This window comes from Ammospiza caudacuta, chromosome 9 (genome assembly GCF_027887145.1).
Source record: "Ammospiza caudacuta isolate bAmmCau1 chromosome 9, bAmmCau1.pri, whole genome shotgun sequence".
Taxonomy (NCBI): Eukaryota; Metazoa; Chordata; class Aves; order Passeriformes; family Passerellidae; genus Ammospiza; species Ammospiza caudacuta.
The window spans coordinates 737,846-762,113 of record NC_080601.1 but is presented as its reverse complement, the minus strand read 5'-3'; the positions used below and the strand labels follow the sequence as shown (position 1 = coordinate 762,113).

Genomic DNA, 24,268 nt, shown 5'->3' with positions numbered 1-24,268 from the left:
CATAAAATATCCATGCAATACTGTATTAGGTTTAGGATATTAAGGTTTACATTTCATATTTAAGTTAAGGATAGGCTGTATCCACTGGAGAAATAAAGAGTGGAATATGAGTTTATGGTGTGAGACTATTAAAAATCACAACAGCACAAAAACTGTTATTAAAACTCAGACATCTATGACAGACTTAAAAAGTGTTACACTGTGAAAATGTTCAGTGTCCTCTCTCGCACTTCTCCAGCACTCCTGCTTCCTTCAGGAGAATGTTGTTTATAAACAAAAAAAACTTGTTATAAACAGAGGGAGTTCTCCTAATGTTGAAAGTTTGCCTCACACAAAGACATTTTTTTTTTCCTTGACAAGACCTCCCACATGCTTGTGTTCTTATCACACAGCAACTATTTGATGTTAAACTCTAACAAACTGGGAATGTTTTCAAAAACTTGGGATGCTTATTTTGCCTCATCTCAAATTATTTTAAATTACAAAGCCACGTACCACATGCATGACTGTAAGTGTTTTTGGATGCAGTTATTTGTATCTGGTAATAAAAAAATGTAAATGCTTTTCTTCCTTTTCACATGAGTTTTACATTGTCATTAATTTTTATGCTTAGTGCTTGAAAACCTTCTTGAGTTTCCTCCTACCCTCCCAATATGGTTCAATACACTGACAAGCCTACAGATATCTTCTTCCTTTGATAAATTCCAGCTCTCAGTGGGCAAGATCAAGGTAAGGCTTCCTCTTACATGCAAAGTAAGTCAAATTCATACATGAGTTTTATCTCCTATGGTCTCAAGGCATCTTGACCTTGTTTTCAAAAAGCACTGAGGAAGAGAACAGACCCCAAAGAATTAATCCACACCAATGCATTGAGGCTCTTACTCAATGCTTGAAAAGAGAAAAGATATCTTTATTTCCATTTTAACAACAGTCAAAACACAGCTGTGTAAAGGGAACTGCTTTCCCAAGGTCACAGGAAAACGCAGGTCCTGAGCTCAGGCCCTCTTTCTTCATGAGATGGTGCGATCCACAATTAACATAACCTGGGGAAATATTCCATTGCTTTTTGACCCACCAAATCCCATCCTGTGCAGACATAAAATTGCTTACTTTGGCAGAGCCAAAACCAAGCTCAAGTGCATCTTTTATGATTTTTTACAGTGGCAAAGAGAATGCTGAATGCATGAATGGTTCTTTCTCTCTGTTGTTCCCAGACTCCCTCCTAAAGTAACCCTGCAAGCAAGCAGGAGTGGCCTGTGTTAATAATGTGCACTACAGTAGCACCCAAATGTCTTTATAGCAAAATCAGCGCAACAAAGTGTTTGTATAGGAACGATGATACAAAGCCAGTTGGATGTAGAAATATACCTGAGAGGAGTTAAAGAGGTGTAGCCCTGCACTCTGCTGTTTGCACCAGCCTCTGCTCACGGATTTGGCGCTGCCAAGACTCAAAGCACAATCGCTTATTGCGTCTCTTGGAGCTCGAGCTCTTCAATCCGTGCGGCTGCAGGGAAGGAAAGAAAAACCCTCAGCTTCCATTCGGAAGGGAACTTTGCAGCTCTCACGGACGTGTTCCAAAGCCTGGGAGCGCCCAGAACGCTCCAAGGCAAGACAACACAAAGAGCTGCCGGCACTCTTTGTTAGGGCCGTTCCAAGCCCACTTGGGGATGCTGCAATATTTGGGTTAGAGCACCATAGCGAGGCGCACAGGCCGCCCTGCCAAAGGCACAGAGCTATGGGTGGCTCTCTCTAACAAAAACCAGGCGCTCCTTGGGCTTTAACCCCATCAGCGATTGCCTTGAAACCTCTCCATCCCCGAACTCCTCCACCCCGGGAAAGGATGGCAAGGCTTTCTGCCTTTATGCTCCCGGCTACCGCAAGCCCACAGGGACTGGGGTCGGGGGGGCCCTTTCTGTGCCGGGCGGGGAGGGGGCTCCTGCCCCCACCGCAGCCCTGGGGCCCGGCCGAGGAGGGCGGCAGCCAGGGGAGGGGGGTTGTAGCGGGCCCGGGCTGCAGTGACTCCTCCTAGAGGCGGTATGTGCCGAGCGGGAGGAAACCCCTGCCGCCCCCCTCAGCAGCAGCCGCCATCGCCATTGAAACATACAATACGGGGAGAGCGGCTGAGGCGGAGCGAGGGCGGGGGGAGCCCAAAAGGGAAAGGGGGAGGAAAGGGGAGGGGGGGCAAGGAGAGGAGGAAAAGAGGGGGAGGAAAAAGAGGAAGGGAAGACAAGAAGGAGGAGGCGGCGGCGGCGGGCGCCGGCAGGTGAGGGGAGCGGCGGCGCGGGGGTTCCGGGGGGCGGCGAGGCCCTGCTCCTCTCCTTCCCTCTCTCCTCGGCCGCACGACCCACCTCCTCCTCCTCCTCCTCCTCCTTCTCCTCCTCTTCCCGGCGCCGCTGCCGTTCTCCGGGAGGGCCCGGCCATGGCCGAGGCCGTGAGGGGAAAGGGCGTGAGGGGGGCGGGTGAGGGGCGGCCATAAAGGGAGGGGGGGCGCGAGGTGGTAACGGCGGCGCGCGCGGGGCCGGCCCCGGCTAAGCGGTGTCTGGGGGGAGGGGGCGGTTCTTCCTCGCTCGCTGCCTCCGCTCGGCCGCCGCAGAGCGCTTCCCGTTCCGGGGCCGTGCGGCCGCCGCCACAGCCGCCCCTCGGCGGGCAGCGGGCGAAGCCCCCGCGGCGGCGGCGGCGCTGGCTGAGGGCGGTGTGAGGGGGGGCGTCAGGGGGGAGCGTTTGCGCGGGAAAGCCGGCGGCCACACCCCCACACACACACACTGCACTGCGCCTCGGGACGCCTGCGCGGCCCGGCTGCTGCCCCCGCCCCTCTCCTGTCGATCAAGAGGCTCTCAGCCAATCACCGCTCTCTCTGCCCGGCCCGGGCTGCGGCAGCGGCCAGTCAGCGGGGAGAATGGGCGGGGCGGCGGTGTCCGGGCAACGGCGAGGCGTGCGCGGGGCGGGGCGGCGGCGCGGGGCGGGCGGGCCGTGAGGGGGCTCGGGGCGGCTCCGGGGCTGAGCGCGGGGTGCCCGGGCCCGGCTGCTCGCAGCGGCTCCAGAGGCTCCCTGTGGGGCCGGACCAGGCCCGTCCTCTCAGGGTCCGTCCTCCCGGCCCCGCAGGGGTGGCCCGATGTTGTTTGTGAGTGGGAGCTGCCTCAGCAGGGACCCCCGGGGTTGGGGGTGCCCTGGAAGCTTTCGCGGGGGACGCGCTCGGTGTGGGCGGTTGTGGAGAAACCCCACCTGCCCCCTGAACAGCACTATGGCCTTAGCAATTCGGTCAGAGAACGAGCCGCTGCTTCTGGTCTTCCGCGTTATTCTTCACAAATATTTCCTTTATAAGTGAGTGTGCAGCCTAAGCTGGATCTAAGGTATGTCTGTGGATTTCTTGTCAACTCTTTACTGTTCTAATAGATCTTCTGCTGGAGATGAGGGGAGTGCAGCTGCGTGGATAGTCCTGAATGTCCTTTCTTTTAGCATTTGGCTGCTGAGTCCGAGTTCTCTCGGTGTTTGGAAGTCACAGAACCATGGAACAATGAGGTTGGCAGAGACCTCTAAGATCTTCGAGTCCAACCTATGTCCTAAAACCTCAACCATAGCACCAAGTGCCATGTCCAGGCGGGTAGTGACAGGGCGAGGGGGTATGATTTAAATCTAAAAAAAGGAGAGATGTGTGTCAGATGTTATGAAGGATTCCCTTAGTTCTTCCCTGTGAAGGTGGTGAGGTCCTGGCACAGGTGCCCAGAGAAGCTGTGGCTGCCCTGGATCTCTGGAAGTGTCCCAGTCCAGGTTGGATGGGGCTTGGAGCACCCTGGGACAGTGGAAGCTGGACTCTTAGGTATTTTCCCAGGAGGCAGAAGGGAAATGTCACTGGCTGCCTTGGGCTCTGAAGAAGGTAAAACTCAACAGAGGAAAGCCCTGCTTGCAGTCATGTTGTAGAGAGCCCTGTGAGATGCTGTAGCTCCTCAATCCCCCGTAGCAACACAGGGATGTTGGAATCATGGCAGAGTGGGGCGTGCTGTGACCAATTAAGGGGCAGGGAAAAGAATTGCTTCCAGTTGCCCAAGCCTGATGTCAGGCAGGCAGGTACAGACACAGCCCTTGTAGCCCAGTGAGGATGGACTTAGCACGAGTGGCACAGGTTTATTTTTAAACGGAGGCTGATATGGACACAGCCCTTGTAGCCCAGTGAGGATGGACTTAGCACGAGTGGCACAGGTTTATTTTTAAACGGAGGCTGTGGTTCATGAGGAGAAACATAGACATGATGAATCTCTGGCAGAGAGGGAACAAGTGTGGGTAGACTTTTCAACTGATAAGCCCTTGAGGCTTGGCTGTATCCTCAGCAAAGAACAATTAGGGCAGCAGTGCTCAGCTTGTAGCCCTTTACCTGTTGGTTGCAGGTCAGGTGAGTATGGAGGGCTGAGCTCATGTGCCTCTTCCTGCAAGAAAACCAGATCCCTGTCTATGGGATTTCTTTGTCCAGGTCCACAGGCATTTTCTCTGCATGTTTCTTTGTCCAGATCTTGTTGTGACTATGCCAGAGCTTGGCTTTCTACCCAAAACTGCCTCCTGTAGGAGTCAAAACAAGACAAGAGCACACTGCTGTGTTTATTGCTCCTCAGTGCACCCTGCTCCATGTAAGTTGCAAAGCAGAGACAGTGTTAGCAGAGTTTTGAAACATCTTGTATTTAGGCTCTCGCAACATTCTGCAAATGTAACCCTCAGTGCATTTGGAAAATATTTTGGGATTCCAAGAGCTGGCTTGGCAGCAGGGGAGTAAATAATGGCAGAGGGCTTCCTGTGAGAGAGAAAGGGAAAATAAAGGAGTAGGCAGGGGTGGAAAGTTCAGTGATTGCAACAGAAGGATGAGCCAAAAGTGAGTAATTAAACATTAATTTCTATAATGCAGCAATTAAACATAAATTTATGTAATGCAGCAGCATGGCCCAGAGCAGTGTGGTTAGTTGTATACAAATATGTTTTGATTTTCTACCGTGGAGATCAAGTGTAACAATGGTATTTTCTGTGGATCCAATCCCTTGATGTTTGCCTTTTTCCACTGTGATTTGTTTCTATAGGAAGGAATATATGAGAGGTTAGGTTAATATAATTTTGATACAGGTAGTGTATTCTTTCAGCATGGCTCTCTGCAGGGGTTCAGTGCTGGCCTGAACACGTGGGTGGTGCAGCTGTCCTGCCAGCATTGCAGGAACCTGTTTGTACCCTACTGCACACATTTATTAAGTTCCACTTCAGAAAGAGTTATTGTTGCTCTGAAGAGAAGGCTGTCCCAGAAATTGGCTCCTCTGATGGCTAGAAGCCCAATTCCCAGCCTAGGTTTGTTATTTGGATGTCAGTTGTTACAAACTGAAAAAGACGTGTTTTAAGGGCTGTTATTATTATGAAATAGAAAGTTCACAAAGGGTTTGTCACAAATGCAAATTTCATTAAGGAAGGAAGACGAGCAGGTCCAGCCTCCAGCCCTGAGGCAGATGGAGTGCTGCTGGATTTGTGACATTCATTCTCAGATTGTTCTGAAGATTGTTCTGAAGTTGTCCTGCTGAGGATTCTCCCTGTGTGACCAAGCCCAGTGCTGCTCTCTCATCTGCTGCACAGCTTCTGTCAGGGTCACTGCTGTAGGGAACACCTGCTCTGCACCTTCACAGCTTCTGTAAAGTCACTGCTGTAGGGAACACCTGCTCTGCACCTTCACAGCTTCTGTAAAGTCACTGCTGTAGGGAACACCTGCTCTGCACCTTCACAGCTTCTGTAAAGTCACTGCTGTAGGGAACACCTGCTCTGCACCTTCACAGCTTCTGTAAAATCACTGCTGTAGGGAACACCTGCTCTGCACCTTCACAGCTTCTGTAAAATCACTGCTGTAGGGAACACCTGCTCTGCACCTTCACAGCTTCTGTCACAGTCACTGCTGTAGGGAACACCTGCTCTGCACCTTCACAGCTTCTGTAAAGTCACTGCTGTAGGGAACACCTGCTCTGCACCTTCACAGCTTCTGTAAAGTCACTGCTGTAGGGAACACCTGCTCTGCACCTTCACAGCTTCTGTCACAGTCACTGCTGTAGGGAACACCTGCTCTGCACCTTCACAGCTTCTGTAAAGTCACTGCTGTAGGGAACACCTGCTCTGCACCTTCACAGCTTCTGTAAAGTCACTGCTGTAGGGAACACCTGCTCTGCACCTTCACAGCTTCTGTAAAGTCACTGCTGTAGGGAACACCTGCTCTGCACCTTCACAGCTTCTGTCAGGGTCACTGCTGTAGGGAACACCTGCTCTGCACCTTCACAGCTTCTGTAAAGTCACTGCTGTAGGGAACACCTGCTCTGCACCTTCACAGCTTCTGTCACAGTCACTGCTGTAGGGAACACCTGCTCTGCACCTTCACAGCTTCTGTCACAGTCACTGCTGTAGGGAACACCTGCTCTGCACCTTCACAGCCTCTGTCAGAGTCAGTGCTATAGGGAACACCTGCTCTGCACCTTCACAGCTTCTGTAAAGTCACTGCTGTAGGGAACACCTGCTCTGCACCTTCACAGCTTCTGTAAAGTCACTGCTTAGGGAACACCTGCTCTGCACCTTCACAGCATCTCTAAAGACCAGATCATGCCTCCCCACTTCTTTTCACCTTCCCTTGGAACTCTGTGGTTCCAAGCTGGCAGCTGGCAGGGAATTCAGAGTGGGATGATGAGCAATGCCAATTTTGACATGTCTGTGTCTGATAGGTTTCATCTTTCCCAAATTTTCTTATCATGCCCACATGATACATTGCTCATAGATTGAAAAAATTGTCTGGCTGATACACAGGGACATGCCAAGGTTTTACAGCTCTCTGCTGATTTTATACCTTTGATATCATAAGTGAAAATATTATTATAAAATGTAGCTATATCACCTTGATTCACTTTCCAAAGTGTCTCCCTTGTTGTGTTTCCTTGTTTCACGGAGGTGAATGGATGCTGGCAGTGAGGTGGCTGTGCTTTCCTTGGCAGAAATACCATCTCTGGCAGACCTGCTCTGTGTTTGCTTCTGAGGAGTAACCAGGCTCATAATTATGCCTCCGGGGCAGCTATCAAAATGGAGTTAAAACCAAGTTTTGTAAACAGAGTTAAAGCTTTCCCAAACATTATTTGTCTGAGAGTGAGAACTGGAGGTGTAATTGTGACCACATGCAAGCTTTGGAGTGGAGTGGAGTGGCAGAGGTTTGTTCTCTGTTTATCCCTAATCTTGTGGTTGCCAGAAAAATAAGGAGAATACAAGGTTTGTTTGCTTTGCTGCTGGTGTTGCTACACTGACAGTGCAATTCAAAAGCAAAGCTATAGCAAATATTCCAATTATCCTGTGTGGTGTTTGTGAGGGTCCCCAGGACGAGGTGAGAATCTGACTCCATGTTCAGAAGGCTGATTTATTATCATATCATATCATATCATATCATGCCATACTAAAACTATACTAAAGAAAGAGAAAGGATACAGACAGAAGGCTTAACAAAAATGATGATAAAATGAGAGAGTGTGACAGAGATTCCAACACAAGTGGCTGTGGTTGGTCATGGAATTAAAACAATTCACATGGAACCAATCAAGCATTCACCTGTTGGTAAACAATGTCCAAGCCACATTCCAAAGCAGCAAACACAGGAGAAGCAATCAGATAATTATTGTTTTCATTCCTCTCTGAGGCTTCTCGGCTTCTCAGCTTCCCAGGAGAAAATCCTGGGCAAAGAGGATTTTTCATAAAATATCACGGTGCTAATTCTGCTTTTAATGAGCAATGCCTCCACTTTAACAGGTGTTGAGGGCAGGTTTGGATTTTTCTTCTGGAACAGCAGCAATGCATGAAGATCACAGATTGACAGAATCATGAGGTTGGGAGAGACCTCTAAGATCATCAAATCCAACCTATGCCCTAATACCTCAACCAGACTATAGCACCAAGTGCCATGTCCAGGCTTTTTTTAAACACACCCAGAGATGGTGATTCTGCCACCTCCCTGGGAAGAGCATTCCAGTACTTTATTGTTCTTTTGGTGAAAAATTGCTTCCTGATATCCATCCTAAACCTTCCCTGATGTAGCTGCAGGCTGTGTCCTCTGGTTCTGTCAGAGACCGACCCCACCTGTCTGCAGCCTCCCTTCAGGAAGGTGTTTGAGCAATGAGGTCACCTCTGAGCCTCCTCTTCTCCAGGCTGAACAGCCCCAGCTCCTTCAAAGGTTCCTCACAGGGTTTGTGTGCCCAGCCCCTCGCCAGCCTTGTGTTTGAGCATCCTTCCCAAACTGAGGGGCCAGAACTGGACACAGCGCTCCAGGTGTGGCCTCACCGGTACAGGGGCAGAATGCCCTCCCTGCTCCTGCTGGCCACACCGCCCTGTTATTTCTCACCAGCCCTCTTGGTTTTCTCTTGCAGCCCCCAGATTTGGAGCAAGGCACCGAGAAGCACCAGCAAATTGAGAAGCACCAGGCTGCAGGATGTCGGGGCGGAGCGGGAAGAAGAAGATGTCCAAGCTGTCGCGCTCGAGCAGGGCCGGGGTGATCTTCCCCGTGGGCAGGATGATGCGCTACCTGAAGAAAGGCACCTACAAGTACCGCATCGGGGTGGGGGCACCCGTCTACATGGCTGCTGTCATTGAGTACCTGGCAGGTAAAGGAAAACCTGCTCCCGCAGGGCTGCTCCCTCACAGGAGCCAGGCTTAGCCAGGGGATGGGAGCGTGTGGAGCACTCCTGGAAATCAGGGTTTGTTGAAAACTCTGAGGTTCGTTTGTTTCATGGGGAGGTTTAAGGTGGAAATTCTCTCCTTTAGTGAGCGTGCTTGGTCACTGCTGGGAGTGTTATTTTTGTTTTGCAGAGTGAGGAGTCACTTCTGTGTAGTTTTGTGCAGTCATGGAGTACCTGGCAGGTAAAGCAAGAGCCTGCTCCTGGCTGTGCTCCTCACACAGGAACCACCCATGGGATGGGATGTGAGCACTCCTGGAAATCAGGATCTGCTGAAAACTCTAAGGAGGTTCATTTGTTCTCTGAGAGAGAGAGGCTCAGGGTGGAAATTCTCTCCTTTAGAGGCACCATGCTTGGTCACTAGCTGGAGACTTCTTTTGTATTATTTTGCAGAGTGAGGAGTCACTTTTGTGTAGTTTTTGTCCTACTGAAAAATGGTATTAATTAGGTTTTTTGGTACACCTAATTGTGAATAATAGGAGAAAAAAAAGCAAACCCACCTTGTACTGCTTCTGTGCTTTTTAAGTGAGAAAACTGTTTTGCTGGCTGCATTTCTCCTTGCAGGAGAGTGTCAAAGTGTTGTGAAATATAAAGGTGGGGGGTTTAATTAAAATTAAAATTTAATTTTAAAAACCGTTTTGCTTTGCCTAAGTGTATAAAGATAGTGTTCTAGGGTTTCAATCTTCCCACACACCCTGAGTTTTCTTTTTCCTGCCTTTCTGAAATTGAACTTTGAGGAAGGGGCAGGTGTCCCGTGGTGATACAATACACTGTGATTCTGTACAGAAATATTTCAGAGTGGCTTTTGATCATACCTGCTGAGTTTCTGGTTTAATTATGGAAAATGGCACTTCAGCAAATGGTTAGAATTCAGGGTCCAGGTCACTCAGGGGTTACAGATCAAGACTGAGGTGCATTGGAGAATCTGTGAGAGTCACAGCCTGGATGGAATCAGCTGAGTGAGTTGTGTTTCAGCAGTGTAGTTTATTGCCAGGGTGGCATGAAGAAGCTTGCATGGAGCCTGGTTGTCCATGCAACAGATTTTATGTAAACACTGCTGTCTTTTTCACATGTGAAGCTTGTTCTCACTACCAGACAATAAAAGCATTATTTTCTTTCAAGGGTGTGGAGAAAATCTGAGAGCTCACTAATTAATTTCACTAATTTCACAATTTCATTATTAAAATTAAATTTATCATAAAGCCCAATATTAGATTGCAAAAATGTCCATGTTTGTGGCAGTACATTCCAGATGAGAATCAGTTGTATTTGTTTTTCCCCTGAGGCTACTTCTGGTGCTGGAGTGACAAAGTATTGCTTGTGTTGAAGAAATCACAATAACTTTTATAACATAATGTGATGCATTGTGACTCTGCTGACCTTCTGTCTGCAGAGAAATACTTTTCTTCTTCTCCTACTCCACAGGGAGATATTTCTAGGATAAACATTTGGAGATGCTTGTTCTGAGCTGTGGCAATTTTTACAAGGTGCAGTAATAAATTGTCAGCAGCACATCTGGAGTGTGCAACATTTCAGTGCTGCAGGCTGACTTGTGGTCAGCACTCTTTGCCTATTACCTGAACTAGAGCAATGAAATTCTTGGCTCTGCTCCTGGGTTGTAAGTGCAGTTTAATTTCAATCATTAATCTGATATGAGCAGATTATGTGTGGGCCTACAATTTGCTTTAGGAAAAAAAGAATGTGTAGTCAACCAGGCAAGAAGGTTGCTAAAGGTGTAGGCTGGGAGCCCACATAAATTGTAAGGGAATGCTGTTTTCAGCTGCTTGGTTCAGCAGAGAACTCCTGTATATATTGTGATAGAATGGAGTAACGTTTCTGAGAAAACATTTATTGCTGCTGGATTGTGTGCTTTCCAAACCAAAGTTGCTGTGCTCTGTCCAGGGAATTGTTTGGAAATATTACAAAGTTCAGTTAAAAAAAAAAAAAGTGTTGCAGCATCTAATCCTGCTGATCTAGTTATTGCTAATATTACAGGGGTATAAAGTCTTTGGTTTTGGGAAGTCTCTGGAAACAAGATAGGTTTTTCCAAGGATGTTGTCAAAGGGGGTATGATATATCAAACAGCTACATTTTCTTATCATTATCTGATCTTTCTATTACAAATGGCATTCTTTTCTCCTGGACCTGCAGGTGTGAAATGGTGGCTCCTCAGGATGAAAGGCTGCATGCAGGGGAGCTGCTTCAGGCTAAATCTGGGAGAGTGGCAGTATGGGACTGAAACAGAACAGAAGCAGGTTGAACATTTTTTTTTTTAAAGTTAAAACATTCCTGAAAACTTCTCCTCTAAACCCCTGAGTGCTTCTCTGTGTTTGAGCAGAGATTTAATGCTTTACAAAAGGAGATGGGGGTCTGTGCTACCTCAGAGAAATGTGCTCTCTCTGGCCAGGCTCTAACTTCGATAAAACACAGGTTGCTCATGCTCAGATGAGACTTTTTTGACTTTAACAGCTAAAATCCCTGAAGATTTGGTCCTCACTGAACATGTTCCAGCCTCTCTCAGCTCCCAAATCATAACATTGCGGGGAGGCAGTGGTTATGGAAGAAAAATATTGATGTTAGAGACAGGGTAGGGATAGGTCTGGCTACTGGGGAGAGCTGGACTGATGACCAGTAGGCAAATAAACGGTGAGGAGTGTCCAGATATCCTGCCAGGAAGCTGGAGAGCAAGGTGAAAAAATAGGAAATAGGCCAAGGTGATGGAATGAGTGCTGGTAATGAAGAACCTGGGCAGAAATATTGAGCCAGAGTAGACAGGAAAAATGGTGACTGTCCAGGAAAGGTGCTGAGATAGAAATCTTGGTGTGGATTGCCAGGAAAAGGAGAATGGGATGTGGGGAAGCAAGTCATGGCTGGGATAGGAGCAAGGTGGATGAGGCTGGAAGGGTCAAACAGAACCAGAACAGCCTGAGTGCCTGCATTCCTCCAGGGCTGGCGTGGAGCAGCAGATCCCTGCGAGTGGCCAGTCCTGCTGGTCACTGCTGCTGGCCCAGAGCACTGAGCCTCAGGGCTGGCATCATCCAGAGGCTGCAGAAACATCTGGAGCACCCTTACTCCCAGTTTAGGGAGTTGGGACTGCTCTTTGCCTTTGGTATGTGTTGTGTGTCACAGAGATACCAGAGCCCTGGCTGTTCCCTTTGTAAGCAAGGTTGGTCATGGCAGCACCTCACAGCCATTATCACCCCCAAATCTGCGCTTTGCCTTATCAATCCCATCATTAAAATGCCAGCAATGGTGGTGGAATCTCAGGAAGAGGTACAGTGTGAAGATCTCCTCACTGTTCTAAACCTTTCTTTGTAATCTATCAACGCTGTTTTACATTTTAGGCTTGAAAATCATATTGTAAAACTGAAGCTTAATTCCTATCCAGAAGGTTGTGTTTGCTGAGAATTCCACTGGCTTCAGAGTTAAAATTCTCTGAAAACTTGGCCTGAGTCCCATGTGATTGATGGGTTTTGCAACAGACTCAAGCTCTGAGTGTTCACAGAGCTGACTGCAGGCACAACCACCTAAATCAAACATCAACTGCATATGTCCCACAGGGCATCTTCCCAAAAAGCAGGCAGAGAACACAGAAGCCCCTTGATGAGGAAGCACAAGTCATGTTCAAAGGAACTTGTGGGACATCTCAATGGAAAGCCATCCTCTCTGAATTAGGGCAGAACACACCACCAGCAAAGGCTTCCTCCTTCTCAGGAACCACCTGGAACACTCTTCTGCCTCTTGTGCTCATCTGCTGTGCAGAGACAAATCCAGCACACACCTTTCCACCTGTAAATGGAGGGCAAGGACTCCATCATCAGTAGATTATTGCAGAGTAGAGGTATTGCTGGTAGATTTGATGTGGTAGTGTAACAGGAGCTGACAGAATTTCTCCTGAAGGGGAAGTGGAAAACAAGACAACCTGTATGAAATCTTTTCAATTTTCTATCAGTAATTCTCACAGACCTTTCTTAGCAGTCCACCTTCCTACACCCTTTGGCATGGCTAGCATGCTTCAGTTCCCAGACATTTCAAATCTGCTGATCCATCAGCTAAAGAAACCTCTTTTTCCCTGTATGTCACAGGGTCACAAGAGGTAATCCCATTCAGGTCATAGCTTGGCTGCAGCTTGTCTCTGCTGGAAGAGAGTTATGTGCTTCTGAAGGTGTCTGGATTTGAAGTTAAACTTCTGATGTGGAGGCATCTTTGTGGATTTTGACTCTTGCAGGAAGCAGTAGTATTTGAGATTTCAATCTAATTCTTAATACCTGTGCTTAGAGCACAAAGTAAAACCAATTTAGGGCTGAAAACATCAAGATGCTCAGTTCCAAGAGAGCTTGTTATGGTATAGAACCTATATTCTACTTTCCTATAATCTATATTCCTATTATATTCTATAATACCTATTTATATAGGTATTATAGGACCTATATTCTCAGAATAGTATTTTTAGAATTTAGGTAACCTCAGCTGTTAAGAAGTTTCTACTTGAAATGTGAAGCAGTTTCTTTAGGGATCTGTTATTGTTAGCAGAGCATGTGATAACTGAAGCCTCCAGTTTTGATATTGTATTTTGTAAATTTTATATTCTTAAGATTATGAGCCTCTGCCTCCACCATTAGAAAAAAATATGCATAAAAACCTTCACTAGAAGGAGGTAAGGCAATGATTTACTATGCAGATGTTTGGCATCCTTAGGTAAGTCATGTGCATATTCCACAATCTGCCATACATCACCTCTGCCTCGGATTCCCTTCTTCCCAGTGGCCTGGGATGGATGGCTGGCTGGCATTTGAGTGTTCTGCCTTTTTTGCTCTTAAATTAGGCAGAGGACTAAGAGTGCACCATCAGGATGCTGCTGGCCAAAGGACCCAAACCTGGGGCACTGGGGTGAGCACACAGGTAGCAGGATGTGCCTGTTGTTGGCACACCTGAAAGAGCTTCAGTTCCCACACAGGTAAGTATCTGCTGGTTTTTGGGTTTATTTTTTTCTCCCTGATGCAATTTTCCTCTGCTGTCAGCACACATCTGCAAACCCCACTGGAGGAGCCTGGGTCTCTTTTCTTGCTCTCTGCTGGTGTGCACAATGATGGGATCTGTTCCTGCTGTCTGCTGCTGTGTTAGCTCTGCTGGCAGAGGTCTGGGAGAGGGTCTGGCACTTCCATGGGGGTGAATACAGCTGGGCTGTGTGGGATCTCTTTGCAGTTTCCTCCTTTAAAATCCAGGACACACTAGGAGATGCTAGAGGTTCCTGCCCTAACTTTTACAATTCACTGTGAATATGCATATAGTTTTTAAAAAAGGCTTTTACATTTCCAACATTCACTTAAATATGTGTGCTGTGTAGCAGTGAAAACTGGAAGACAAGTTTGTACTTTTGTTATTCTGAGTAGAATTGAAAGCTTGTATTTTCCCCATGATCCAGAGCTAAGCACCATGTTGAAATCATTTGGATTTTAGCCAAACATTTTGTACATTTCCACTAGATTTTTCCTGAAAATCCTTCTTTTTATAATATAGTTTTAATGTAGTCTGTAAAAAGGAGTAGGATATCATTAAGACATCAATAAGTTACTAACAGGACACTGATTGGCTGTAATTTTCATATTCCTGTTACTGAGAAACACAAACCCAGAAGACAGGGACACTGTATACTTTTAAAATGAAAAAAAAAATGTGGATATGATTTTTAGGAGTAATTGGAAGGAAAAAATCCTTTCTCCTTCCTTCTCAGTGTTTCAGTAGAGTTCTTATATGAGAAATAACTTCTGAGTAGAGGCCAAACTATGTAAGCTAATGAATTATACTGATTGCTACAGTCCAGATAATCTCAGGAAGATGTGTCTGTATTTCTGTAATAATTAGGAAAAGCTCAGTGACTTTGGCTACAGTATAGATGTTACTATTTCTCTAACTGGTAGGTAGAGAAACTACCTTTGAAGTGACCTCCTGTACCCAGAGATGTAGAAGGACCCTTCTATCAATATTTCATGCATTGAAGCTCTCATGTTGAATCTGCTTGCATCTGGATCAAACCTTTCATATCTTGTTCTGAAATGAAGCTTCTCACAGGTTTTCAGTAGGGCACTGAAATTCCAGCAGTGCCTGGCTGGTGTGTTGGCTTTCCAAGTATTTCTTCAAATGCACCTCAGTCTTCATCTTCCCTGGTCCTGAGAATCCTTGCTGTTTGTCAGAGCTGTCTGTTCCAGGTTGGGGGTTTCACTGCATGCCTGACTGTTCTGTTGTCACAGGGCTGCTGATACATTTTGGGCTGCTGAGGTACATTTTTAGGGGCTTTTTTTGCCTTTTTGAAAGAGAGTTAAAAGAAATTATGTGAACCAAACTTAGCATGTTTTCTCCTTTAGGGAATTAGGAAGGACAAATTAATTTATCTAAATGTGGTGATATATTGAGTGGGGTTTGGTTTCTGCCTTGCCCTAGTGAGAACCCTTCATTATATAAATCTGGAAACATCCCTGAGAAGGTGAATGGATATTGAGAAGCAGTGTAAACTGTGTATGCAGCATGTACCTAAGCTGCATTTTTGTTACTGGTTTTTATCTTGATGTGTTACAGCTGAAATCCTGGAGCTGGCAGGAAACGCAGCACGGGACAACAAGAAAGGAAGGATTGCCCCCAGACACATCCTCCTGGCAGTTGCAAATGATGAGGAGCTGAATCAGGTGCCTGTTTGCATTTTGGTGCAGGAGTTGTGTGCTTGGGGGAAGCTGCTACCAGGGAAGGTTAGGAACAGCTAGGTCTGAGACAAGAATGAGATTGCAGTTACTGGAGCAGAAGATTGTGCCCTCTTAAATAAAAGGAAACAAAAATTATGGCTCTGAGATACCTCATCTTAAATCTTATGGGCATAAACTTTGGTTCTTCTTAGCCTATGAGTCCTGTTGAAACAAGCAGTCTTGATGCTTCACTTTTCCCTCAGGGACAGTCAGTACTTAAAGAAAATGTGCAAGATCTTTTCCCAAAAGCTGTAGAAATGTGTGTTTTCTATTATACTGGCTGTGAGGCCTGTGTTGGGTAGGGATCTGGCTCACTCTCTGCTCTTGCTGCCTCCCTGTCTGTTTGCCCAAACTGTGGTTTTCAGTGCTCTGACTCCTGGGATCACTTGTGGGATCACTTGTGCTAAACTTGTTGAGTGAGGACAGAGATCACAGCATGGGCTGCAGACTGTGCTATCCAGGGCTGCTGAAAAGGTTCAGTCAGCATCAGAGGGTCTCCTCTGTATGAAGATGGATGATGTCATTCACACTTTGAATACTCCTGCACTTAGTATGACTGCTTTAAATAATGAAAATGTGCTGCCCATGAAGTCATGGGGCTCTGTTTCCAGTCAAGTGGAGTAAAAATTCAAAACAGGCCAGAAGAGAAAGTGTGCTAACACTACCAGCCCTTCCCAGCTCTGTGTTTCTGGTCAGTGCCCTGTGAACTGGGATCCAGATCCAGTGTTGTCTCTTAGGAATTAGCCAGACTTTGTCCTCTACATGGTACCACAGCCCATTCCTGTTGTTTGCCTCTGCAAAGCAGGTCCTTAGAGCTTTTCCTTGCTTTCACTGCTTGTTTCCCTGCCAAAGAGTTCTGCATCCAGCCTTCTTCTGAGCAGGGCTGTGGTGCAGTCCTTTTTTGAAGTACCCCACACACTCTTCTTCTTTTCCCCTGATTCACTGCTTGTGGGTCACCAAGAACAGGTTTGCACTAGGAAGGGGTAGGAATGATTGTACAGGAACAGAATTCTCCAGGATGTGCTGTTTGACTTTGCTGTCACCTGCCAAGTTCCTTGTTTTGTGGATTTTCTCCCTGATGGTTTTTGGTGGTGCAGACTGAGAGGATCTGTAATTTGCTTCCATGCGCTGCTTGTCCTTGCAGCTGCTCAAAGGTGTGACTATTGCAAGTGGAGGTGTCCTGCCCAGAATTCAGCCTGAGCTTCTAGCCAAGAAAAGGGGTGCCAAAGGCAAAACTGAGACCATCCTTTCCCCTGCTCCTGAGAAGAAGGGGAGGAAATCCATGGTGAACAAAAAGAGTGGGAAGAAGGCAAAGTCTACCAAGGCCCGGACGTCCAAAAAGGTGAGAACAGGACAGGTTCAGATTCTGTGTCACCCTCTGCAATAATCTCTTAATAATTGTGTAGATCTCTAACTCTGTGGCAGTGAACCCTTTTAAAATAGAGGAAGCTGTGTTGTAAAACATTTTCTACCAGAGAGATGTCATCCCTTCAACCTTGCTCAGTTACTGGGTTGCTGTTAAAGATTTTTCACTGTCCAGAGAATTTGACGTGGAACTTCAATGTCATTGTGACAAGCTCTTTGTTTCATGTGTTCTTAGCTGTGCTGTTGTTAGTGAGCTTTAAAAGAAGAATAAATCAATCAGAACTTGACCACTGCACTTTCCCATCTTCTATCACTATCCAAAATGGATTAATTTGGTAAAGCAGTAACCCAGATCTGTGCTCTTGGTTTGTCATTCCAGAGCATGCTGAGCTTTTCATTGGGTAGAGTTAGATGATATCAAGCTTTGACTTAAACTTTTAAAACTTGAATTAAGCATATTTTTCAAAGTTTTAGGACAGTTCCATAGGTGATAATATGCAGAAACAGCCTTTAAAAAGACAACAGAGTTGCTTAATGGGATGTTTAATTGAATGCCTCTGTGCATTGATCTCAGCTACCCCCTCACTTTGAATTGTGCACATGCAGAGTTTGGATTGTTAGGAGGTGGTAGCTCCTTGACAAACCTTAAAGCAACTATTGAGAGGTGTGAGGAGATGTTCCTTTAGCCCTCTAGGACTGGTAGGTGTGCTGCTCCTGAAACTAAGCTATAGGAAGGCTTTATCACTTAATAACTGAGACTTAAACATTTGTTTTTCAGACCAGAAAGTTGTTTTTTCTTCAAACTGGAGCATTTGACTGGGTTACTAAGTGACTAAGTTTGATTTAATATGAGGTTCTGCTCTGTTAGCAACAAAAATAAACTAACACATGCCCACCCATGTAAATACAACCTTAATTGTCAGTAAATGTACAGATGGGTGTGGGTGCCCTGCCTCTGAATGTGACTACAAAAACATGTAAAGCCTCAGATGAACCACTGATTTAGCATTATATAAACAGTGCAGACCTCTGTTGTTACATAACCTTAGGGGATTACAAGGCTATGAGTAATGTATTGATCTGAGAAGATCAGATTTGTAGTAAGTTATTAGCTCTCTCCATTACTGAGTAATGCTAGGTGGTGATTATTTTGTTTCCTTTGAGAAGTCTTGCTTTTTTTTTTTCTCCCATCAAATAGAACAAACAAAAGGACAATGAAAAAGAAGGAGCTTCAAATTCAACAACTGAAGATGGACCTGGGGATGGTTTCACTATCTTGTCCTCCAAGAGCCTTGTGCCAGGACAGAAGGTAACAAAGAACAAAAACAGATTAGCATGAAGGGAAGAATGCTTTTCTCTTAAACCAAAGCATTTCCAAAATCAGCCTTTTTCCCTTCAAATTATGATGTTAGAACATTTGTTTTCTAGCAATAACTTCCTCTGAAGCAGGCTTCCAAGTTGTGGGCATATCACCAAATAATCTGAGTGGTGTGCAAATTAATTCATTAAAAGCTAAAAGTCAGAATCACACATACTGAACAGAATAAAATAGCTGGTCTGTGAAAGACTGAATCCAGCCTTCTTTCACTTCAACTTTTTGGTATGAAATGATTTTGCACTGGGATTACTATTTATTTGTTCCTCCCCTCTCATTGTTATTTTTCAGCTTTCTCTGACACAGAGTGACATCAGCCATATTGGCTCCATGAAAGTAGAAGGAATTGTTCACCCTACAACTGCTGAAATAGACCTCAAGGAGGAAATAGGTGAGGCTCTGTACATGCAGAAAATACCACATCTAGAGGTGGAACAGGAGCTGGTCTACTGGCTGCCTGCTGAGATGCCATCCTGTTTCATCCCAATCTACCCCAGGCCATAAAATATCACTTACAGCTTCTGAAAATCAGGCTGGGTCTGACTAGGTACAACAGGCTAATCACTGATTTGTCTGCTTTTAATGACAAGCAAAACACAGATAATTTGTTGAAGCACATGAGCAGCAAAGGTGTAAATAATTATTATTGAGGTGGTTATTGGCTTGTTTTTACATTTGCATTTGAAAATTGCATTGCAAAATTATGTGTTATTAACACTTCTAACTATAACTTTCATTGTAGGATGTTACATAATATAGAAATACTCATGTACAAAGCCTTATACTGCTTGTTCAAAATAAGGAAATACTGTTATTACCAATACGGAAATTTAAGCAGGAGGGAGGTAAAAAGCTGTTCAGCCAGTCCCATAGGGGGCACAGAATCTAGTAGCAAGCTTTGGGTCATTGTTTTTTAGTCATCAAGACCTTCACTGGCATCCCAGCTATGTTTGTTTCAGTAAGTAGTAGGGTTTGGACGTTGGGTTCATTTTGGAGGCTGAAATCCTGAGTCCTGAAAGTCCCACTCCACATTATTTTAGCCCTGAGTCAGAGTAAAGAGCATTCTTACAGATATTTATATTAAAGTAATTTCCAATAACAGCATACAAGGCTCTTTAAAACCATAAAAAGTAAACTTTATCTGCGTCTAAGCAGAGTGGTAGACATAAAAATCAGCTGCTGCTGATAGAGGGAGACAGGATGGTGTGTGTACAGTGTTTTTTAAATAATGTGGACTTGTTTTTCCACACTGATACCCCGAAGCCAAGGCCTTTTGCTCTGTGTCCCTGCAGGCAAGGCGCTGGAAAAGGCTGGAGGCAAAGAGTTCTTGGAAACAGTGAAAGAGCTTCGCAAATCCCAAGGACCTTTGGAAGTTGCTGAAGGTGAGAAGGATTCTCTGCTCTCTTTTGGACATGGCTCGTTTTATATGTTCTTTTCTCTGGACATTGTGATCTGTTCCTGTTGTTATGTGTCTTTGTGATGTAAATGTTTCTTCAAAGCTGATGCTGGGAGGGGGAAAAAAGGAAGAACAGGACACCTGTGGGCTGTGCGCATTCTGTCCTGAGACTGATCAATTTGTCTGAGACAATTTCTGTCCATGGGAGTCCAAAATTTAAGGAAATCTTGTGCCATCTTTTCTGCCCTGTTTTTAGTGCAGCCTTAGTGAGAATCAGAAACAGCTCTCAGCCTAACATATAGGCTGAGGAAAAATTAGGCATAGGAAAAAATAGTGATGCTTCATAAATTATTCTTCTTTATGCATATTAGATGAATGTATATAACCCACATAATTGCTTTACTTTGAGCAGAAATGAAGATGTGATATGATCTGCAGAACTGGCACGTTTTTTGGAACTGCAGCTGCTTTATTAGAGGAGCTCCCTTCAAGGGTTAACACATTTGTAGCAGGGAATAGTTTGGGACCTCAGATTGTGCTTCCCTTGTGGACAGATTAAACCAATTGAAGGTATCTGGAACACAGATGGAGAAAAGTTACAATATGCCTTATTTGGCTTAGTATCTCTATATTTTAAAAATTGCTTTAAATAGTTTGGGAAAATTCCTAATTGAGTAGCCTAGTTTTATCATCTGAAATGATAGAGAAATTTTTATAGAAGATAATTTGCTTGACTTTCATATCAAATCAAACTAATATGCTGTAAAATCAAAGTAAACTACTTTTCTCTGTCAGCATCACTACCTAACTAGAAGATAGATTCCTTTTATACTATTAAGACAAGAACTCCTTTTATACCATTAAGACAGCTGGTTAAAATTTAAGTAGCACAGAATTCCTCTATGCCTGCAACACAATCCCTCTGTGAAGGAGAACAAGTGAATAGATCCAGGATTTTCATCCTTGGGCTAATTCCATCCTGCACAGCTGATTTCAGAGTGTTTAACCTGAGATTACCAAGACACCCAGACTTTCAGTAGTGCTGATGGTGACAAATTGCAACAAAAGTAAACTGGTGCCATGCTGTAAGCTCTGCAGCTCCTGGAGAAATCTTACACTTTCTGAAAAATTAATCTGGGACTCCTAATTGGACATAACTGGTGGGGACTTTCAACAAACAACTTTGATTTTCATGTCCTTGTCTGAAATTACCCAGCTGTAAAGTGAGTCTACATATTAATCCTCAGCTCTCTGGAATTGTAAAGATGATGGTGATGATGAGGATGATGATGATGGAGGATGTTTGTACAAAGCACTCAGTGACAGCTCTGCAGAAATGCTGTGTTTAGGGCAAGGTTTTTGTGCTTTGCATAAAACAAACCCAGAGGCTGTGCTGAATGAGAGAGCTAAAAGCCATTATTGAGTAGCTGTGTGCTAACCAAATGAGCCCTGGGTTCTTTGGTCTCCAGAGAAGTAACAATTGATCACAGAAGGAATGGTGAGACAGGTTATTATTGCAAGTGACCCCTGTGGTGTATTGTAATCCCAAATGCATTTCTTTGGAGAGGTGAGGTAATTAAGAAGTTACTTTGGGTTGAGAGGTCGTTGCAGGGCGGTTTCTGTTCCAAACTAAATGTTATGTTTTCATTTGTGTTAGCTGCACTCACTCAGTCTAGCGGCCTAGCAGCAAAGTTTGTCATCCACTGTCACATCCCACAGTGGGGCTCGGACAAGTGTGAGGAGCAGCTCGAGGAGACTGTCAAGAACTGCTTAACAGCTGCAGAAGACAAGAAGTTGAAGTCTGTGGCTTTCCCCCCGTTTCCCAGTGGCAGGTGGGAATCCCTGTGTGGGGAGCAGAGGTGGAATGGGCTGTCAGAGCTGCTGCTGTGACACAGAGGTGCCCTCTGCTCTGTGAGCCGGCCTCTGCTGATCCATGTGACCCAGAGCTGCTCCAGAGGAATGCGCTGAAGTGCGGTGTTTGCATGAAACTGCCAGAGAGCCTTTGTAAAGGGAAATTAGCCAGCCCACAGGAGAGCTGAGTGGGCTTGCTGTGTTTTCTATTGCTAGGCAGTCATTTGCATTCCTCTGCACCACCTCGGGTTTTGTGTCCCTTCATTTTGCTGTGGGGAGTCTTATTAAACACACATTTGTACTAATGAGATTATAGCAGCATAATTCTGCAGGCAGGTTGCAGTGATGCCACCTGAGCCACGTGGATGTGGGGTGTTCATTAAGCCCTCCTGATAACAGATATTGCAAAGACTTGTCACACAAAACCTTTCAGAAGAAAAGAAAATCTGTTTCTCAAATGTAGGTCTGCTTTCAAAAGTGTGAACCATTAAACCAAGCGTGAAGCCACACATTTCTTTCTTAATAACTAGCAAGTAGAATGTGCTTGACTAAGAAATCTGAAGTTTTTTTCTTTTTTTCTTTCAAATTACTTTAAAAATCGACAGTTTGTTGATCTCTGATGACAAGAGATCTTACTGCTAACTGCAGTAGTTATTTTGTGTGACTTCACGTGCTTATATTTATTTGTAAATAGAATAGAATAGAATAGAATAGAATAGAATAGAATAGAATAGAATAGAATAGAATAGAATAGAATAGAATAGAATAGAAATAGAAATGGAAATGTATCTATTGATTTTGGTAGTAGTGCCCAAAGAGTAGAGTACATAGTACAGTCCTCTAGTGTTGGCCTGACAGTGAATAAAATTAAAGTAAAACTGCATTTAATCAGTGAAATCACCACACATCACTGAGTACACATGAGGTGAAAATGCCATTTTTATACAGATGCTTTTCACAGAAAAATATAACTTTATGGATCAGGACAAAAGATTAAATAGAGGGGCAGTGCAATTTTTAGTCATTTTTTTAATATACAGATCTTTTTGTTTATGGTTTTCAGTGCAAGCAAAATGTGATACATTACTTTAACAGTCTTTAATATAAAAATTTACTATAGCTTTTAATGCAAATAGACATAACTTCTAGACTTCGTGTCTTCTAAGAGCAAAAATAAGAATAATCCATTCTTGGACCATTAGTCTTAGTGCAGATCCTTCTGCTGCTTTGTTCCATTTTACTCTGTTGCTCTTACAATTACTCCTCCTAACAGAAATAGAGAGACTGACCAGGTGCTGCTGGTTTACACTTCATTTATCCAAGTACCTCAGAATTTCCTGAAAAAAGGCAGTTTTTCAAATAGGACTTTCTGGTTTTTCTGTCATTTTACTCTATCTCCATGTCTGCACCCGAAATGCTGGTTTTGTGGGTAGATAAAGAATTATACTATATCAGTTATGTGAATCTCCATTTTCCTCTGTCCCATCTTAGGGACTGTTCACAGTAACTGATGTACCATTGGGATACTTCAGTTGTGCCAGATCTTTTTGATGGCTTTCAATATAAATATGATTGTAGGTTAGAGAATATTACCATCAAGAGGAGTGAATGAATGCATCTCAACCTAAATATGTCTTGGAGTTGTAATTTCAATTATTTTCACAGGAATCCCAAGCAAAGTATTTTAATGACAGAGTGAGGAAGTCAGCTAAGTAGGTGATGTTTTGGGTTTGGTTTGTTTTTAGTTCTCAGTTAAAAAAAAAATAATCATCCTTGGAAATTTTTAGCCTGCAAGGCAAAAGGGCAAGCTAAAAAAATTTAAATTATTATAAATTAAAAAATTAAAAATAAGTATGAATAAAAATTTGTAAATAAAAAAATTTGGTTATAAGAAGTAGAAGCAGATGAAAACAGAAATTAAGGAAATGAATTCAGCAGCAGGTGAATATTGCTATCAAATCCTTGGGGTTTGCCAAACTGCAAGTGGCACTGGAGGAGCCCTGGCTGCTTCTCTCAGCATCCCTGCCCCACACTGACCTGCTCTCTTTTCTCCCTGACCACACAGAAACTGCTTCCCAAAGCAGACAGCAGCCCAGGTGACCCTCAGAGCCATTTCCAGCCACTTTGATGGCAGCAGCTCTTCCTCCCTGAAGAACATTTACTTTCTGCTCTTCGACAGTGAAAGCATTGGCATCTACGTGCAAGAAATGGCCAAGCTGGACACGAAGTAGCAACGGCAGCCAAATGAAACTTTATTTTTCAACAAACTTGAGTAGCATTCAAAGCATTAGAGGTGGGTTTTATTTTTTCAATGTGACGATGAGGGGGAGTGGTAGTAGTGTGACGTGCTGTGACTTGATGGAGAGCTGTGATTAGAGATGAGAGGGGTTTAGTCTGATTTCTTCATGCCATTTTTATCACCTTAAGCAATTGAGTTATCATCTGGCTTCAGGAGTTTAGTGTCCTTTGTTACTTTAGTTTAGAGGTTTTTAAAGAGTGACCTCATTTTAGATTTGTAGTGATGATTTCTTCACACACACACACATGCCACTTTCAAGAAAGCTCTTAAAAATGTCCTGCCCCTTTTTCCCCTCCCTTGAGGGTAGATTGTAAACTCCTGCCTTCAGCCCACAGAGAGGTGAAAAGGGTTTTAGAAGTGATGCATGAGGAGCTTCTGTTTTGCTTTTAACTCACAGTAACCTCTGTAATTACTGAGAATATTTCATGGTGATTTTGTTTGTTTTATAAGAAAAAAAGAAAAAGATGTGTCAAGTGTGGTTATTATTATAAGCCCTAATTTTGCTTTAGGGGATTTCTCACCCTAAAAAGAAAAAAA

The 24,268-nt window shown here is 44.5% G+C and overlaps 1 protein-coding gene and 1 long non-coding RNA gene across 3 annotated transcripts; one reads left to right on the top strand and one right to left on the bottom strand.

The window, feature by feature from the left end:
* Positions 1-876: 876 nt before the first annotated feature.
* Positions 877-2,533, bottom strand: LOC131561138 (uncharacterized). Its single transcript, XR_009275046.1, has 3 exons — positions 2,349-2,533; positions 1,369-1,504; positions 877-1,043 (listed from the first exon to the last, which is right to left on the bottom strand). It is a non-coding gene; the product is annotated as an uncharacterized LOC131561138 (long non-coding RNA).
* Positions 2,188-24,150, top strand: LOC131561137 (core histone macro-H2A.2). 2 transcript variants are annotated; one of them, XM_058810293.1, is made up of 9 exons: positions 2,188-2,263; positions 8,403-8,636; positions 15,285-15,391; positions 16,590-16,787; positions 18,009-18,119; positions 18,477-18,576; positions 19,478-19,567; positions 21,239-21,413; positions 23,498-24,150. In XM_058810293.1, the coding sequence occupies exons 2-9, from the start codon at positions 8,465-8,467 to the stop codon at positions 23,661-23,663; spliced, it is 1,119 nt and encodes a 372-aa protein (XP_058666276.1). In that variant the 5' UTR covers positions 2,188-2,263; positions 8,403-8,464; the 3' UTR covers positions 23,664-24,150. The 2 variants fall into 2 exon arrangements, with proteins under 2 accessions (XP_058666276.1, XP_058666275.1); XM_058810292.1 differs by lacking the exon at positions 2,188-2,263 and adding an exon at positions 3,158-3,350.
* The last annotated feature ends 118 nt before the right edge of the window (positions 24,151-24,268 follow it).